The 18,423-nt window shown below is 37.0% G+C and overlaps 1 protein-coding gene across 1 annotated transcript in view; it reads right to left on the bottom strand.

Annotated features, from left to right (window-relative positions):
* ADGB (androglobin) overlaps positions 1-18,423 on the bottom strand; it is a 152,496-nt gene that overhangs the window by 74,009 nt on the left and 60,064 nt on the right. Inside the window, exons 11-16 of the mRNA XM_036317321.1 lie at positions 17,268-17,362; positions 13,132-13,306; positions 9,735-9,825; positions 3,281-3,410; positions 1,112-1,145; positions 131-311 (exon numbers count right to left, since the gene is read on the bottom strand). Coding sequence (XP_036173214.1) covers positions 131-311; positions 1,112-1,145; positions 3,281-3,410; positions 9,735-9,825; positions 13,132-13,306; positions 17,268-17,362 — 706 coding nt within the window. The remainder of the gene's footprint in view (positions 1-130; positions 312-1,111; positions 1,146-3,280; positions 3,411-9,734; positions 9,826-13,131; positions 13,307-17,267; positions 17,363-18,423) is intronic.

Below are 18,423 nucleotides of genomic sequence, written 5' to 3'. Positions count from 1 at the left end.
CTAACAGTTTTTTTTTTTTTTAATATTATACCAACACCAGACTAATATTGACTTAACTCTTTTAAACAATAGCTAAAAATTAATACCTTGCATATCCACTATGTTAAATGCACATGAAAAATATACTTACTGAAAGCATGCATAGAAGTCTTCAAAATCTAACCATATTTCTTTATTAACACTAGTATTCATATCTGTAATTTCCTCCTGTGATTTATCCAGTGTTACTGTCAGGCTGATCAGATCTTTTTCCAAACTCAATCCGTCAACTGGATGGGATGAGTCATTCAATGCAAGGTCTATCAGTTCATCTGTGCATGGCAGAAGACAACCACAGGTCAAACCCACCTATGTTGTTAAGTATTAAGTTATCAAGACATGGAGAATTATAGAGGGCAGTTCAAAGTCTACTTTTGAGAAAACATTTACTGAGATAATCATTTACATGCAGGCCTCAGATTTGTGGAGGTCTATACAGATACATACTTTCATAACTCAACATAATTTATTAATAACACATGCATAGTATAGTCTTTAGAAATTTCTAATTCACTTTGTAAATTTGTACACACATTCTTTAGAGATTATAAAGTTATAACAGAAATTAGCTAGCTTATGTACTTACATATTCATATAAGAGGGGATAGCTTGGATAACAGAAGGAGAAATGAAAACTTGAAAGATTTATTAGAATCAATGTATTTCAGTAAGTGACTTAATTGCTCCTACAGTCGGTGATTCCATGATCTTATTTCATGCTCATTTGGTAAATCCACAAAATTCCTATAGACTTCTTGAACCTAAATTTGCTACCTAACACTTTTGGGGATTTGGGTTTTGGCCAAGTCTTCTTTGTTCAAGAACTAATATATTTTAGTGCTTTGATCACATCATGTGTGCATTAAAACACATGATCTTTACTTATGGGACTAATCAGATTGTCTTTTATTTTGACTTTAAGCTTGAATTAAACAAGTGAGATTATCTGATTTTTCTAGCCCAGAGCAGATTAGCCTCATTACATAAGAAGAGACCCTGGAGAGAGGCTTCTGAGAGTCAGGAGGAGAGCTCAAAGCTGTCAAGAGGCAAAGTCGTGAGAAGATTCACTTACCTTTTCCGTGTATAACTTGTGAGTAAACATTACCCTGTGAATTTTTTAAAAAGCACATTAAGAAACCATTTATAAACAAAACATTATAGTTCTAAAGCATCACAGTTTTTAAAAGTTAATATAGTCTTTTAAACATTAGAGTAGATTTCTGAACATACTAAAGCATACAGTAAAACAGAGAATTTTTTTAACCTTAAAATTCAAGAGGTTGATTTAATTAAATAATTTCTTGAGTATTTAAATTTGACATTAAAATACAGAATATCTGAGGGCATTCCATGATTTAATTTTATAATAAAAGTTAAATTAAAACAATAATATCCCTAAGTAGATATATATATCTCAGTATGAGGCACCTGTTATTAACACAGATCGAATATAATGATGTTAGAATAGGCAATTAGTGGACAGATTATAAAAAAAACTGGTTTCAAATTATAAAAATGATTCCTCAAAATTTTAACAGGGAAATTAAGTTGAATTCACATTTACAACTTATTTTCTCTCAAACACAATTAAAATAAGTATGGAAGTTAAAATGGTGTAAATTTGTACATAGAAATGATGGGTAATGTCAACAATATTTTGGATAATGTAAAGTAGATGGAGGTGATAATATAATAGAGGTAACTGAATAACTAAGTGCTAGTGAGAAAGAAGTCCAGCCAAGCCTCAGGACACCAGAAACAATTAGCAGGTATCTGAGAAATAGAGAAAAGAGATATGGGCTGAAAACTCAGAAAGGGGTTGATATCTATATAAAGAATAGATAAATCTTCACTTCTCTCTAATCCATTTAACATCTATCCTGCTTCTGCCTGAACAAGACCCCGGAAATTGCTACATGTGAAGAAATTACATGAGAAACCTTCAGATCTGGGTTCACAGATACTGTGGGAAGCAGCAGAGTCTACAATGTAGAGAGGAAGTTCACATACTCAACCTTAATAGTCAGTAATCCTGTGCTGCTTGGCTTCAATAACAATGGATAAGTGCATGCCAATCCCTGTGACCCCATTGCCCCCCAGGAGAGCAATTAGAGGACCCTCAACTGGATAAACTGACCAGAGTCCAGGGAAATCTGACATTTGGAACTAATCCCACCTTCAAATGAAGCTCATTCATCCCCAATTATCCTGAACTGAAGCTTCCAGTTGACAAGGTCTATCAATGTCATTAAGTTGCTTCCAATGGGTAGCTCTTTAATGTCATAAATTCCGTAAGTGCATTTGTACAATAAAGTGTGTCACAAAACAATTGAGGAAAGAAGGCTATAGTGCCTTCCCCTGTTTCCTATCAAAAATACTCAACTAATACACAGAAAGAGATGATTTGCTTTCATTGTATGTTAAAATTTTAGAAAATTGACAAAGGAAGCCATGACATAAAAGTTTACCACCTCTGGAACTAAAAAAACTCTTGCGCATGTGTACAGGGACATTCAAGAATAGCCCTGGCCCTAACCAGTTTGGCTCAGTGGATAGAGCATCAGCCTGTGGACTGAAAGGTCCCAGGTTCGATTCCAGTCAAGAGCATGTACCTTGGTTGCGGGCACATCCCCAGTAGGAGGTGTGCAGGAGGCGGCTGATCGATGTTTCTCTCTCATTGATGTTTCTAATTCTCTATCCCTCTCCCTTCCTCTCTGTTAAATATCAATAAAATATATATATTTTAAAGAAGCAATGGATATGGTCGGTACCACTGTGAAAGTTATACATTAAATGTCTTTGACCACTGAAATGAGTGAACAGTGACCATGTGGCAAAATAAATGCATCTCATTAACTAGATTCAGTGAATGAAGGCCCAGGAGAATGAATGCAAGAGTCCATTTAAGCAGAATTATCTAACAGTTAAACCAAGATACACATGGCTTATAAATGTTCAGATAATTGGAAAATTAGAAGTATATGGAGTTAATTAATGCCAAACTCTGAATGGCAAATACAACTCAGAAGGGAGACACATAGGGGACTTTTTGTAAGCGATGAATATTCATTTTGCTAATATAGGTGATGGATGCATAAGTTATAAGAAGCTTCTTGTAACAGTACTCTTTATTCTGTTCAGATGCATGTTACACATCTTTTTTATGTAGAATATATTTCACAATGGAAGAAACATCTATTATAATTAAGAACTGGGTCAATAGTAAGAGTAGCATAGTTACCGGAGATGTAGTTCCTGTCACTTGACTTACTTCTGACTGGGTACAGGTTGTGCTCTCATCATTTTCAGGAAGGGAAGATAAACCAGATGCTGGAGGCATCCCTTTCTTAATAAAAGATTGTACGAAATGACTAATGGAAAGCAAAAACAAACTTGTTATCTTATCTCTTCTTTAACGTTACTGATCAACAACTGCAGTTTTTATTGCAATATAATTGGCATATAAGATAATATTACTTTCAGTTATAATTAGAAATTTGTATATATTGTAAAATGATTGCCACAAATCTAGTTAACTTTCATAGCCACACATACTTACAATTTTTTCTTGTGATCTACTCTCTTAGTAACTTTCAAATATATACACAGTGTTATTAACTACATTCACCATGTTACACATTTTGCCTCCATGACATTTATTTTATAACTGCAATTTCGTACCTTTTGACCTCCTTTACCCATTTTGCCCACCCACCAATCTAACCAACCTCTGCACTAAGTTCTCTGTACTTAAGAATTTATTTTTGGAGGGTTTCTTTTCTTTTTTCTTTTTTTTTTGTTGTTTGTTTCTTTGTTTTAAGACTTCATATATAAGTGAGCTCATATGGTATTTGTCTTTCTCTGTGACTTATTTCACTTAGCACAATACCCTCAAGACCCACCCATGTTGTTGCAAATGGCAAGATTTCCTTATTTATGATTGTTGAATAATGTTTCATTATATATTAACTAACTGAAGTTTGTCAACAACAGAATGTTGTGATTTTTTTCATTTCATCATTGTCATTATTTTACAAACAATAATATTTCTTTCCTGTCAACAACATTAAACTTCTTTCTATAAGACCAAAGAAATATCCTCTATCAGTTAATGCACTATTTATTTTAAAACAACAGCTATCAAGTTTGAATGTCGATGAACAGAACATAGGAATTTGACCACATTTAGAATTGATTTACCTAAGCATCAGAGTTATGTATGAGGGAAATAGAGCTCAGAGTCAGATTTAATTATGAGTGATGAGCACTCAAGCTAATAACTGAAACATCCATAGTAACTACCCAAGTTTATAGTATTTCCTTTCAAGTACCTAATTGCAGATATGACTCCAAATCATCATTGCATAGTGAGAAATTTATAAGCTCAATAAAAAGACATTTGTTTAGTATATATGTATACATATATGTTTTTAGGTGTGTTCAAAGATAAAATTAAATTCATGTATACAGACTTCCTAAACGTTTTGATTTTTTTTCCTTGCCAGTGTTCAAGAAAACTTCTTAATCCCCCTGATGCCACACGTCTCTGATTTCCCTGAAGCTTCCACTAGAGGGCAGCACACGCATATTTATGAGGCTTCCATTCTGACAAACAAGGCCAGTGGGTGAGTCTGGCTTGTTGCTGCACAGGGTCTGTTCCAATGAATAGCAATAGTGGTAGCAGTCACTTTCAGGGGCTTGGGGAAAAAAGACTTGCTTTTATGTTGACCTGAGAACTGAGATTCTACAGCAAAGCGGGAGAAGGGACATTACATTCAGATGGGATGAAATGCCATTCACGTTATCTTCGTGTTTGCATCTGACAGCTAAAGCAAATACGCTAGCAAATTCGTAACAGTTTCAAGTGGTGAACAGGCTAGTTGAATTAAATCAAGTGTTAGTCACCTGGACTTGGGTTATAGAAGTTAATATACCTTAATCAAGTCATAAAGCTGAAAGGAGGCATAGGAAAATCAAGTAAGAAAGTAGATTGTGGAATTCTGGTTATAAAAGAAACCTGTTTGTGGTCCCTGTTGACACAGGGATTTTAGATTCTCTCATAGAGATTTTAGGTGATGGCAAAACCTATGACACACGTGTCAGAGGTGACATGCGAACTCATTTTTTGGGTTGATTTTTCTTTGTTAAATGGCATTTAAATATATAAAATAAATATCAAAAATATAAGTCTTTGTTTTACTATGGTTGTAAATATCAGAAATTCTCTATATGTGACATGGCACCAGAGTTAAGTTAGGGTTTTTCAAAATGCTGACATGGTGAGCTCAAAAGGTTCGCCATCACTGTTTTAGAAGTCTGGGTGGCATTCTGAACCGTGAGAAAATTTTTCTCAGTGGTTTTCAGCCTCGGTTCTTATAATCTACAAAATATCTGACTAATATGCATTCTTAAGGTCCCCATTCTAATTATATTTAAGCCATTAATCAATTTAAAAAATTTGGTGATGTTTCTCATTGCACCCAAAAATTTAGGGCCAAATTTGGAGGAAGCAAAGTTCCTAGAAGCAGACAATATTGAGCATTGATAAAACAATAATCGGAACTGTGAAAGCAAAACTAAAACTACAACTAAACCAACCAAACAAACACATTCCAGAAAAGGCTGGTCGTCTGGGGCCATTGAGTGTTGGGTTAAGTAGTTTCTTGAAGTCCCTCCGACATAAGAAAAACAGCAGAGCAACAATACTCAGTATGATTCATTTAGATAAGGAAACCTTAGAGTTTGCTCTACTTAGGAAGAAAAGACATTGTATAATATATTCATAACATAAACAAATAGGTGACATAACACGAGTTTTTTATCAAATTAATGACAACAATGATGATAGCATTTGTGCCGTTTATATTATACTATTAGTTAGGACTATTTCTGTCCCAAAATGGCAGGAAGTCTAATTCATTGGTAGAATTAGTAGAAAAAGCAGCCACATTGGCTTTTGTAACTGAAAAGTCTAACAGGAATGGAAAATAATTTATGCAATATTCTCTTTACCTGTCTAGAAATCTAATAGGTATATAATTGTTAAATATATAAAGATCTGATACATAGAAAGACAGTGAAAAACTGAGGCATATTGCTTTAATAGCTTCACAGGTTAATCCTTTTGGGGGAAGAACTGTATTCATTTAGGAAACATCTTGGCAGAACACACTACTTGCTAGATCAAGGAGTAAGGGAAGGGTGAGGTAAGAAGTGGTTTGAGAACACCATCTGTGAGGAGGCAGCACAAAACCAAAACGGAGGGCTAGCCTGCTCTCTGAATGAGAGCTGAAGAGATGGAGAGAGACCAGCCTGAGGAGAAGATGGACAAGACTATGCAACATGGCGAGAAGCTTGGAGACTATGGAGAATGGTGGCCGATGGGATTTCCCAATAGTAGAGTGGCTGAACTATTTAAAAGCTGGAGTATCCAATCCTCTCTTTTAATTAACTGGGTTACTCAAATGGGACCAAAATATAATATTTCCCTCAACCTATCCTTACTTTCCATGTACCATTAAAAAAGTCTGCTGGATGCACAAATTTGGGAGTATTTTTCTTGTTCGTTTTGCTTTTGTTTGGTTGATTCTAAAGAATAAGAACTAGAGGATAATTAAGGTAAAGTGAATTCTGGATCCGATGGGTAAGGAGCAGAGAGGAGAGAACAGCCATGGCAGGTGAAATGCCAATGAGGGTGCGGGAGAAGCAGGGAATCACAGCCAGAGTTACACATCCAGCTCAAGACACCAAACTGAACACGAATGTATTGCACTCCTCCCACCTACAACCCCACTGGGGTCTCAGAAGAAATAAAAGCAAAATCATACAGAACTGGCAAAGTAGAGGTGCCATAATTAGAACAGTAACACATCCCTTAGAGCAGTGGCTCCCAACCTTGGCTGCACATTGGAATCACCTGGGAATCTTTTTAAAATCCTGATTTCTGGGCCTCATCCTCCGGAAATTCTGTTTCTTTGTTATGGGGTGAGGCCTGTGGGAAACTGATATAGGGTTGAGCCTCGCACTGACCTGCTGGCAAAGTCACAAACAAGTCCCAGCTTAGAGGGCTCAGTCCTCTTAGCATAATTAGGCTTGACCTTATAACACTCCCCAGATCTTACCTGGGAAGCTAATGGGCTGAGGCAAGTGCAGGGAGTGTAAACATGATCAAAACAGGTGAAACTCACAAGAACTGTAACTATGGTAACCACTGCATTGTTTACCTCAGACTATAAAAGGTCGATGTGGACTGAACAGGGGTGGAAGTCCTTCCTCTTGAGTTGGACTTACCCGCCTGGTCCCCCAATGTTTCCAAATTATCTCTTGTCTTTTCTATTTCATTTGTGTGCGGCTCCTCTTCCAGATATTGAACCCTGAACCACGTGGGACGTGGAGGGAAACATTTATGACAAGACCACAACATTAGTAACAAAGAAACAGAATTTCTGGAGGATGAGGCCCAGAAATCAGGATTTTAAAAAGATTCCCAGGTGATTCTAATGTGCAGCCAAGGTTGAGAACCACTGCCTTAGAGACAGATAAGAACAGGTTGATGGCAAAACCCAGCAAAGCAGAGAACCCCCAATCCCATTAGGACAAAGGGGAGGGCATCCGAAGTCTGTGAGCTTACCCTGGAGCCTCTCTGGTTGAATTTTAAACTGGAGGCAGCAGAGGCCAGGGGAAGACATGGGCAATGGGGCAGGAAATGATGGAGAGGGCAGGTGAGCTAACTCTCCAATCACCTCCTCAGCAATTGACTGGAACTTTTGGCCTCAGGTAAAGCCTCCATTGCAGCTTTGAAGTGCAGCTCTGAATTAGGTTATCTGTGGGTGATCCAGGGAAAGAAGCCAGGCAGGCCCTCACATACTATACTTCCGACAGGGAGATGAGGAGCCATGACATTTACAAAGAGAGCCACCTGTATCACAGGCTGGTGGCAAGTTCTTCCACCGCCTGCACAGTCATTGCCATCAGGGCTTCATTCGGGGTTCTAATTCTTTCTGCAAAATAGGTTCGTGGAGGGGCAACCATAGCACTTGGGACATACCTTTCTTATGACAATTATACTTCATTACAATTATTTCCTTATCCATACAGCTTCCCCAGGAGTTGACATCTCTGTGGGGCAAGACAGTGTGCTATCTTTCTATTTTCAAGTGAAATATAGTGCCTTGTTGTAGTTTTCTATGTTTGCTGGGTTGCTTAGATAATAATTTATTTTCTCACTGTTCTGGAGGTTGTCAGTCTGAGGTCAGAGTGACGACATGGTCAGTTTCTAGTGAGAACACCCTTCCTGGATGGCAGACAGCTACCTTCTAGCTGTGCCCTCCCATAACCTTTCCTCAGTGGATGGAGAGAGAGAGAGAGAGAAAGAGAGAGAGAGAGAGAGAGAGAGAGAGAGAGAGAGAGAGAGAGAGAGAACTCTGTCTCCTATGAGGGCACTAATCTTATGATCTCATTTAACCACACTTACTTCCTTAGAGGCCCTATCTCCAAAAACGGCCACACTGGGGTTAGTGCTTCAGCATCTGAATGTTAGCAGGGCTTAAACATTCAGCCCATAACACTCACACATAAAAAGTGAAAAAGACATGTTTGTTAATTAAGTAGATTAGTGAAATCACAAGCTGTACAAGATCCAAGAACTATCCTCTACTATATTTTATACATATATTTCACCTTTTCATTAAATTAATATTTTTCAAAATGCTCCCATTTAGTGTTATTTTTAACCACACAAACGATAAAATACTTTTTCGAGAGCAAGATGCATTTGTGGGAAAGAATGTAACATCCTTCATTTCTCCCAAGAAGACATACAAACAGCCAAGAGGTACATGAAAAGATGTTCAACCTCACTGGCAATCAGGTAAATGCTAATTAAAATACAATGAGATACCACCTTACACCAGCCAGAGTAGCCATTATCAGCAAGACAAGCAACAACAAGTGCTGGAGAGGTTGTAGAAAAAAGGGAACCCTCATTCACTGCTGGTGGGAATGTAGACTGGTACAACCACTATGGAAAGCAGTCTGGTGATTCCTCAAAAAATTAAAAATACAGCTACCATATGACCCAACAATCCCACTCCTGGGTATACACCCCCAAAACTCAAAATCATTTATATGCACCCCTATGTTCATTGCAGCATTATTCTCGGTGGCCAAGAGTTGGAAACAGCCAAAGTGCCCTATGATAGAGGACTGGATAAAGAAGATGTGGTATATATACACAATGTAGTACTACATGGCCATAAGAAAGGGTGAAATAGCATCATGTACAACATGGATGGACCTTGAGAACATTATGCAAAGTGAAATAAGTCAAACAGAAAAAGCTAAGAACTATATGATTTAACTCATATGTGGAATATAAAACTGAAACTTATGAACACAAACAGCAGTGTGGTGGTTGCAAGAGGGAGGGGGTGGGGGAAGAAAGGGATCTTAATATGAGGTGACAGGAGATTTGACTTTGGGTGGTGGGCACATGGTCCTACGGACAGATTTTGTAAATTAGTAATCCACACATGCAACCTATATGTTCATGTTGAGTAATGTCACCCCAATAAAAGTAAAAAATAAAATGTAAAATAAATAAATAAATAAATAAATAATAAATAAATAAATGGCTTTGAAAAAAAATAAGTAAAATCCATTCTTAAATTTTAAAAAAAGGAATGTAACATACTTACGTTTCTGTTGGAATTGTAAAGGGTGTCATTCTAAAATTCAAGAATGGACTTGATATTTCAAGAAACTGTTCAGGCTTCTTTTGTATTATTTCTGAAGAGAAAAAGGCAGTGTGATGTTCTTTTTCTCCATCTTCTAAGATTACATGTAATACTAATTACATTACTATTTACCCATCAAATTTCAATAGAGTGAAATAGGAATGTCCTAGGATACATAAGGTCGTTTTTCTTAAAAAAAAAAAAAAAAAAAAAGGAAAGAAAAGGTAAAAAGCTTATCAGTCATGCCAATATGAGATTCTTTAGCTTACTCCTCAGTTGCTTTTCAGGTTTGCAGCATGAAACAATGGAGTGTCAATGGAGAACATTAGCAATGGCTTTTGGAGTTATTACTTGGCATTTGCTATTTCAAGTACAGGAGTGGCTTTCTATAAAAGTCTTTTACTAAAAATAAGAAAAGGTGTTCTCTTGGCTAACCCCTGCGCAATCGCTTAGGACATGAAAAGGAAACGTGGACTAAGTCAGGGAAGTAGTAGTGGAAGAACAGAAACGTAACAAAGTGAAGGTCATGAGCAGCAAAGAAAGCAGGAGGTCGCGAAAGGACATGTGGATATTCCTAGGAATGTAAAGCTAACCTCGAAGGAATTCTCAGTGGACACGGGACACAGACTATGCACTGGCCTGGTGAACACTGAAATTAAACATTAAGGAAGGTTGTTTTAACAGAAGCTACTAGAACGGCGAAGGGATGCCCACTGGAGAGAAACTGAAGCTTTGACACATACACATGACTTTTCTGTGCTTGCTCTGGGGTAGCCTCTGAAATGATCTTTCTCTATTTCCTGTTAGTTTTCACCCTAAACATTAAACCCAATTGAGAGGAGAAAGACAATTATGTGTAAGCCTCGAGGTGGGACACTGTGACTATGGAATCCCACGATTCCTTAATTTTCTTGACCAGCTTACAAAAGCAGTCACTCACATAGAATTACACAACAATCAGTAGTGAAATAGAAAATATCTATATGTTTAATATTTTCCTTTCATTTAGCAATTACTTGATGATCTGGATGAACAGTGATTTTAAATGTGTCTCTGTGCATTTAACGAAAATATTGTGTTTAAAGATAAAAGAGTTTCTTTCCTTTCCAGTGTCTGATGGCACTTTTCGGCACCAATAGCCCATTGCAGAAACAAAAGAAATGTAAAGAGATTACTAACACAATCAAGCAGGAGGTAGAGAGGCAGATAGGCCTAAATAAAGAACAAATTGACCATTTCTCCTCTCCACCCAAACCAGACATTTCTTTATTCTTTGTTCTTTCTTTCTTGGCAAGAATAAAACATTTGTGCTAGAGAAGTCTTTGCTACCAGCTGTACTGGCTGTATGAACGTAGGCAGAAAGCAAATGTGAAGAAAATGACATGGCTAACAGTTGCTATTTATATTTTTAAAATGTGGAAACTATGGTTGGAAGTAGGAGGTGAGGAATAGGTATATATTCCAATACATGTGGCTATTGCAGATTTAGGACCCTGAGTACCACTGAGATGTTTGTATTACACTGTGACCGAGGTGTGCAATGAAGGATCCTGTCACCTGCAATGAAGGATCGGTGATGCTTGAGTTGGCACCGGGAGCGACACCAAGCATCACCGCCAGTAGAGGTACAAACCCTGGTACATGGGCTCAAAGGCTTGAAGCATATCGGCAAGCTTCACAGGGATGCCTTCTGTAAACTGGCACTTGGTATGTTCATTGTGGCTTTGGCTGTCTTGTTCCTTCAGGTGATAGGCCTGTGAACACAGCCCCTAATGTACTAACCTCTGGGATGTGAAGTACTATGGAGTGGTGAATGCACTTAGATATGATGAGGTCTTAGAAAAGACAAAGGGATCAAACGCAAAAGCAAGAAAATGAACACCAAAAAAATGACAAAAGCTGTTGTTATTATTAAACATAATTTAAGTTTGTTTAATAATAACACATAACACATATAACATAGCACTCCAGTTTTTTATCATCCTTCATAAAAAACCACAATTGCTAAAGTCACTATGGAAAGGCTCTGTTCGCTAAAACATTAATTATGAGTTATTCTGGTAGGTCATAATTTTTAAATTATTAGTGCTTTTTTTGTTTTAGTTCCATCTCCTTATGTGTGTGCTTCTACTTTAAAACTGACTTTTCAATTACTATTTCATTTCTTCTCTTGCCATCTTCATCTCTCTCTCATTCAGTTAATGTGCATGGAAAAAGACTTGTAAAGAAAAATATTGAAGAAGTGAAAAATTTGGCATGGGTTGTGAGGAATTTAGCAATGAGCTGAGAGAATAACAACAGGGTGGGAACGGTTCCCCTGCCCCACTCTCAGCCAGTGTGCATCTATTTCTGAGGATGAATGCCACTCCTTAGGTGGCTATATGATAAGGTTAACACAGGAGGGTATCCAGGACAAAAGTCCGATTCCTATAGAAGTTATAAATAGAAACCAGTTATTTCAAAGGTTATGTCCTACAGGGTAACCTAGAGTGATTTCCATATTAGAAATTCACTGTAGTAGTTTAACCTATGCTACCCAAGTTTCTGTATTATTTACTACAAACCACTTTTCTATCACAATAATAATCATAATGGCCTTGATATAGCGGGTCAGTTTACGCATAGACCAAATTGCCGTATCTTTTATGAAGAATTAATCATTTAAAGATATAAAATTTGCCGAAACCGGTTTGGCTCAGTGGATAGAGCGTCGGCCTGCGGACTGAAAGGTCCCAGGTTCGATTCCGGTCAAGGGCATGTACCTGGGTTGCGGGCACATCCCCGGTGGGGGATGTGCAGGAGGCGGCTGGTCGATGTTTCTCTCTCATCGATGTTTCTGACTCTCTATCTCTCTCCCTTCCTCTCTGTAAAAAATCAATAAAATATATTTAAAAAAAGATATAAAATTTAATGAAAAGCATATATATATATATATATATATATATATATATATATTACATTCAATATTATTTTGTATGTTTCAGGTATACCACATATTGGTGGTTAGATAATCATATACTTTACAAAGGAGACATAAAATTCAATGAAGGCTTTAGGCATAATGTTGGGTTGTTTGCGTTAATATACATCTTTCTTTTTTTTTAAAATTGATTTCAGGGAAGAAGGGAGAGGGAGAGAGAGATAGAAACATCAGTGATGAGAGAAAATCATTGATCAGCTGCCTCCTGCATGTGCCCTTGACAGGAATCAAACCTGGGACCCTTCAGTCCACAGGCCAATGCTCTATCCACTGAGCCAAACCAGCTAGGGCAACACAACTTTCATTACAAATGAAACTATGAGACTTGCATACAGAGTGACGTTGATTGGAAAGACTTTCAGACAATGGACACCATACCTTGAGGTTCAGCTGTTATCACAGTTTCCCTTTTTAGACGAATGAGTTTCCAGGCAGGCACTGGTGGTGGTTTCGGTGGTGCTATAAGTGGGCAGGACCTGGTTCTGGTGACCAGCACAGGATGGCTGCAGATGTGGGACAGGCCATATTCTCTGAGCTTCTCAGCAGAAGTGGTCTAACAGGTAGAAGGCAGATTTAAAAGGATGCTTGCCATTGCCTCATGCATTTAAAACAATACTACTTTTGCCATTATAGAAATACTGCCACCATTATAGAGATGTAGTGGTAATAATGGAAAAAAAATAAGCACCCATATTACTACGTCTCTTAACATAAGCACTATTACCTTTTGTGTTTTTAACATATCTTCATTTTTCTGTGGCCCCATTTCCTTATTTACAAAATTAGACTCAAGAACTATAAGCTACTTTTGAGTTCTAAAAGTTTGATTCTATGAGATTGTGAAAATCTTAGTATATTGGTTTTAGTCCAAAGTAATCAGTCGTGGTATTTATAGGTTTAAACTTTAATACAGGTACTTAATATGTAGTGTGTGTGTGTGTGTGTGTGTGTGTGTGTGTGTGTCCAGCAATAGCTACACAATGTTCATAAAATCTACCGCACTGAGTGTCTGGGGATAATCAGTTGCCTTGTCCACAGTTTATGCCCTCGCCCGCAAACAGCAGTTCCCCACAGGAAATCCCCGTGGTCCCTCTGACAATGGAGCCATTCATAGGACAGAGGAGAGAGTCTGCCCTGTATCCTGCCAGAGCAAGTAGATTCCCACACAGATGATGCTTCCCATATTCCACCGTTCAGATCTCCTGAAGCCACTCGGCTTTGGAGCAATTCCGAATAATACTGAAGCAGAACTTCAGTTAGTGACTGATGGCTGAGATAGGCCATAAGAACTCAAGAAGAATGTGAAGATGAAAGGAATTTACATTGTAGCCAAATTCTGATGCTCACAGTCTAAATGTTGAAACCGTTAAAGTAAAATAAAATATTAACTACATTAAAGTCAGTTTTACCAGTAACTGTTATTCTCCTGGCAATTTTGCATCATTGATCTCTATGGGAATTGAAATGCCTGAAAATGTAAATTTATAAAGCTGTCGTTAGGACCAGAAGCCCACCTTTCAGGCTACTCCAAATCATTGCCTCGGCTAGAACATGCCTTGCTCTAGTGACTCTCTCTATAGCTCAATCTAAATTTCAGGGAGACACCAAATAGGGAGGGGGTGGGCATCTGTAAGATAGGACAGTTCTTCCTGAATCCAGAGATTAGTTAATCATTGTAACAATAATTGTAAGGAGTCCATCCAGGTGCTATTGAGTATTAAAAGTGTTATAAATATTCAAAATAAAAAGACAGTGATTTTTTTTTTTTTACAAAAAGGACTAAATAAAAAATAAAACTGTCACATCCATTTAATCTTTTGTGAAATGTTAGTAATTTATTGAAAAAAATCAGAAACTCTGGAATTATGCCTAATAGTAGCTTAAAAATTACTTTTATGCATGTTCTAAAGTTTAACTTTTTTTCCTACAGTTTTAACCTGTCAAATTTTAGAAATTTCCCAATACTTTAAGTAATTCTTTTCATGGGAACTTATTATAAAATTTATGACTGCTATTAAAAAAGATAATGCCTCAGTTATTGTAACAAAAATTATATTGCTACAAAATCTACATTGAAGTAATATCAAAAATAGAAAACATACTCCAAGTGGTCTTTATAAACTGCATATTTCTAAGATAGTTTACTATTCATAAAATTTAGTGCAAATCTCAATCCCTTCTAACAATTTCAACCAAAATTGTAGTCTATTTACTTTCTGGTTTTGAGCTGTCAAACATTACAAAACAAAACAATTTAAAATATTTTGAAAGTGTAAGTTATTGTGTGAAATAATTAAGTTTGATATTAGTACATATTGCATTGTTTGAATAATCTGCAAAAGTACTCACTAGCCGGATTTAAGGTATGTAAGCCAATTTCTCATGTTTCATTTTATTTCTAACACACAATATTGCTGAATGATGTAAGGTAATGCTATTAGTAGTTATAGTTTGATGTTGAGAAGCTTTGTTAAAGGATCTCAAGTTTCCTTTGATTAGAATTAGGGACAGAGAGGAATTTAGAATAGTGAAACAGTCTAATGCAGCGGTTCTCAACCTGTGGGTTGCGACCCCTTTTGGGGGTCAAACGACCCTTTCACAGGGGTCACCTAAGACCATCGGAAAACACATATATAATTACGTATTGTTTTTGTGATTAATCACTATGTTTTAATTATGTTCAATTTGTAACAATAAAATTGGGGATTACCACAACACAAGGAACTGTATTAAAGGGTCGCAGCATTAGAAAGGTTGAGAACCACTGGTCTAATGAAATGCTAACTAGGCACTTAAAAATATTTAAAAATAATTAATGAATTGAAGTTTCCTTGCCCATAAGACCCTTTCACTCCCTTTTCCCAGCCCACCTCAAATATTCCAAAAGTAGGGTTTGAGCAGATGGGAGAGGCCTTTTTAGGACCCATTTAAATAAAACTAAATGCATTTAGAATACCCAAGAGCAGGAAGATGAGGGAAATGTGGAATGCTCATAGCACATTTTTCCTTCCCAAGTTTTGCTGTCTTTTCTGTATTCTGGACCAAAAAAATATAAGGCATTGTCTTTATTTTATATGTCGGGCTCATTATCTTTGGGGCTATAATTTTTATCAGTGTACTCCATTGAACAAAATTCCATTAGAACAGATATTTTTTTCCAGTAGATTTATCTTTAAGACATTACACCTCCATTGAATTTTGATTTTTACCAGGAGAACTAGACCATCCTAGTGGGTAATATAAAATAATTAGCAGTCAGGTTAGGAAAACTGTGACAGTACAGACAGTTCATTACAGCCGTGAAGTTCATTTAATTACTGCTACAGACACTGGGCTAATTCCTGAGCCTCGAGTCCCTGAAGCTGTTGTCAGGAGGAATAATAATTCTCTTTCTGTCCTGACTCCCTTTCACTTCTCAAGTTGCCTCTAAGACGTTTCCCTTGCCATCGATTCAACCTGTAGTCAGTTCTCTGAACCCAGTGGGTTCTCCTTCACCCTCAGGCTTTCCTCTGCTTTGAGCGTTTTTTCTATTTATTAGGCTAACTTCTTAAGGCCACAGCTTAAGCATTTCTTCTTTGGGAAGACTTCTGTAGCCAACCATTAGACAGGAAGATGTGTTTCTGCTCTGTGTGCCATATTCAGTTTCCTATCCATTCGGTCACTCATCCAACTCATTATTTGAACACCATCACTACCATAGGCCAGGCACCTCATGGGCTCTCAGACCAGTTTTCTAACTTCATTGCTGTAGTTTGCTTGTCTGCCTTCCTCATTAGACTAAACTTTCTGGGGGCAGAGAGGTGGGAGGCACTTTGTTAATCTTGTTCATCTTGCTCAGAGCCTAGCTCATTAGAGTAACAATAAATATCTGTTGAATTAATGAATAAATGTCATTTTTTTCATGTTTTAAGTTCAAAACTTAACTTTGTGCTTAAATGTTAGTTTTTAAGGAGGATGGCCAGAAAGAAGTTCACAGGGATTCTTTTGAGCCCTTTTCTTTTGGTAATGCCTTCACCCATCCTTACATTTTTCAGCTTTAAAAGTGTTTAAGTGGTTCCTCTACTTGAGAGCATGGACTCCAAAAGCATGGCTCATACTGTTTTGTAGCCCTTGGTGTTGGAGCATTTAATCTCTCAGAAATATCTAAGATAGCACCTTAGTCAGTGCCATAAAAAAAGAAATTAAAAACAACCAACTGAACAAACAACAAACTAGGGCTGAGATGGCCTATTAAGATCTTCACAAGAGGCTCAAGTTGGGGGAGGGCTGGGAAGCACACTTAGATGTACCCATGCTAAAGTGAATTAACTTTGAATTAAAACAGAGAAACTGGTACTATATATTCATAAAGGCACATTATGTCCTATTAGCCTGACGACATTGCCCTTGTTGTATGGCAGACTTTTACAGGAAGGAGTGGTTTCTATTTAAACCCAGATATGCCTTCTATCACAAGAAGTAATCACACACACAAACCATAAATGATACTGTGCCTCCCAGACGTGAGTACTCACCATCGTCTCTAGTGAAAAGATCCTCTTTTCAAACAAATAGAGAGGAATAAAGGTAGCATATACAACCATGTGAGGGGACTGTATTCCTGAAGAACCTGCAAAAGCAAGCATATATGGTGTCCTAATGGGTCTGTCAGTAGTTCATTCCAAAATTCCTTAATGAACATTAAGATAGAATTAAAGGTTAAAAAATTAGAATTAAAGATAATTCCTTATCTTTGCTGGTGAAAAATAGATAAGTGATTCTAAATTTTTAAAATAAATATGTGCATTCATTTTATAGAATATCTCATTAATTTTACCTTCATCATAGTACCATTTAGTTGCTTAAAAATCATTTTATCTCACTGTAAAAATGTTATCACATAGACCAGTGATGGCGAACCTATGACACGCGTGTCAGAGGTGACATGGGAACTCATTTTTTTGGTTGATTTTTCTTTGTTAAATGTCATTTAAATATATAAAATAAATATCAAAAATATAAATCTTTGTTTTACTATGGTTGCAAATATAAAAAATTTTCTATATGTGACATGGCACCAGAGTTAAGTTAGGGTTTTTCAAAATGCTGACACGCCGAGCTCAAAAGGTTCGCCATCACTGACATAGACTTACTAGTCATCAGTCAATCTAACTTAGGATGGTCTACAAATAATTATGTTCAAATGAATGATTTTAACATTGTGACATTTCTTAGCCTTCATAGCTAAAAAATCTTTATTTTGAATTTAAAGAAGTACAGGAGTTTTCATGTCATTTCATGACCCAGTGGTTGAGCATCGACACATGAACCAGCAGGTCATGATTCAATTGCTGGTCAGGGCTCATGCCCAGCTTGTGGGATCAATCCCCAGTAGTGGGCATGCAGGAGGCAGCTGATCAACGACTTTCTTTGTCATTCATGTTTCTCTCTCACTCTCTCTCTCTCTCTCTCTCTCTCTCTCTCTCTCTCTCTCTCTCTCTCTCTCTCCCTCTCCCTTCCTCTCTGAAATCAATAAAAACTAAAGAAAAGGAATAAAAAATTATAAATAAATGAATCCATCCAGGAAGAAGGAAAACATAAGTAACTTAGTTTGAAATGTTTAATGCTTTTAGACTCTGCTTCTGAACATCACTTATTTATTAACATGTTCCTTAACATCCCTGATATTTC

This window comes from Myotis myotis, unplaced genomic scaffold (assembly GCF_014108235.1).
Source record: "Myotis myotis isolate mMyoMyo1 unplaced genomic scaffold, mMyoMyo1.p scaffold_m19_p_7, whole genome shotgun sequence".
In the NCBI taxonomy this organism is placed as follows: domain Eukaryota; kingdom Metazoa; phylum Chordata; class Mammalia; order Chiroptera; family Vespertilionidae; genus Myotis; species Myotis myotis.
This window is presented reverse-complemented; position numbering and strand designations above follow the sequence as displayed.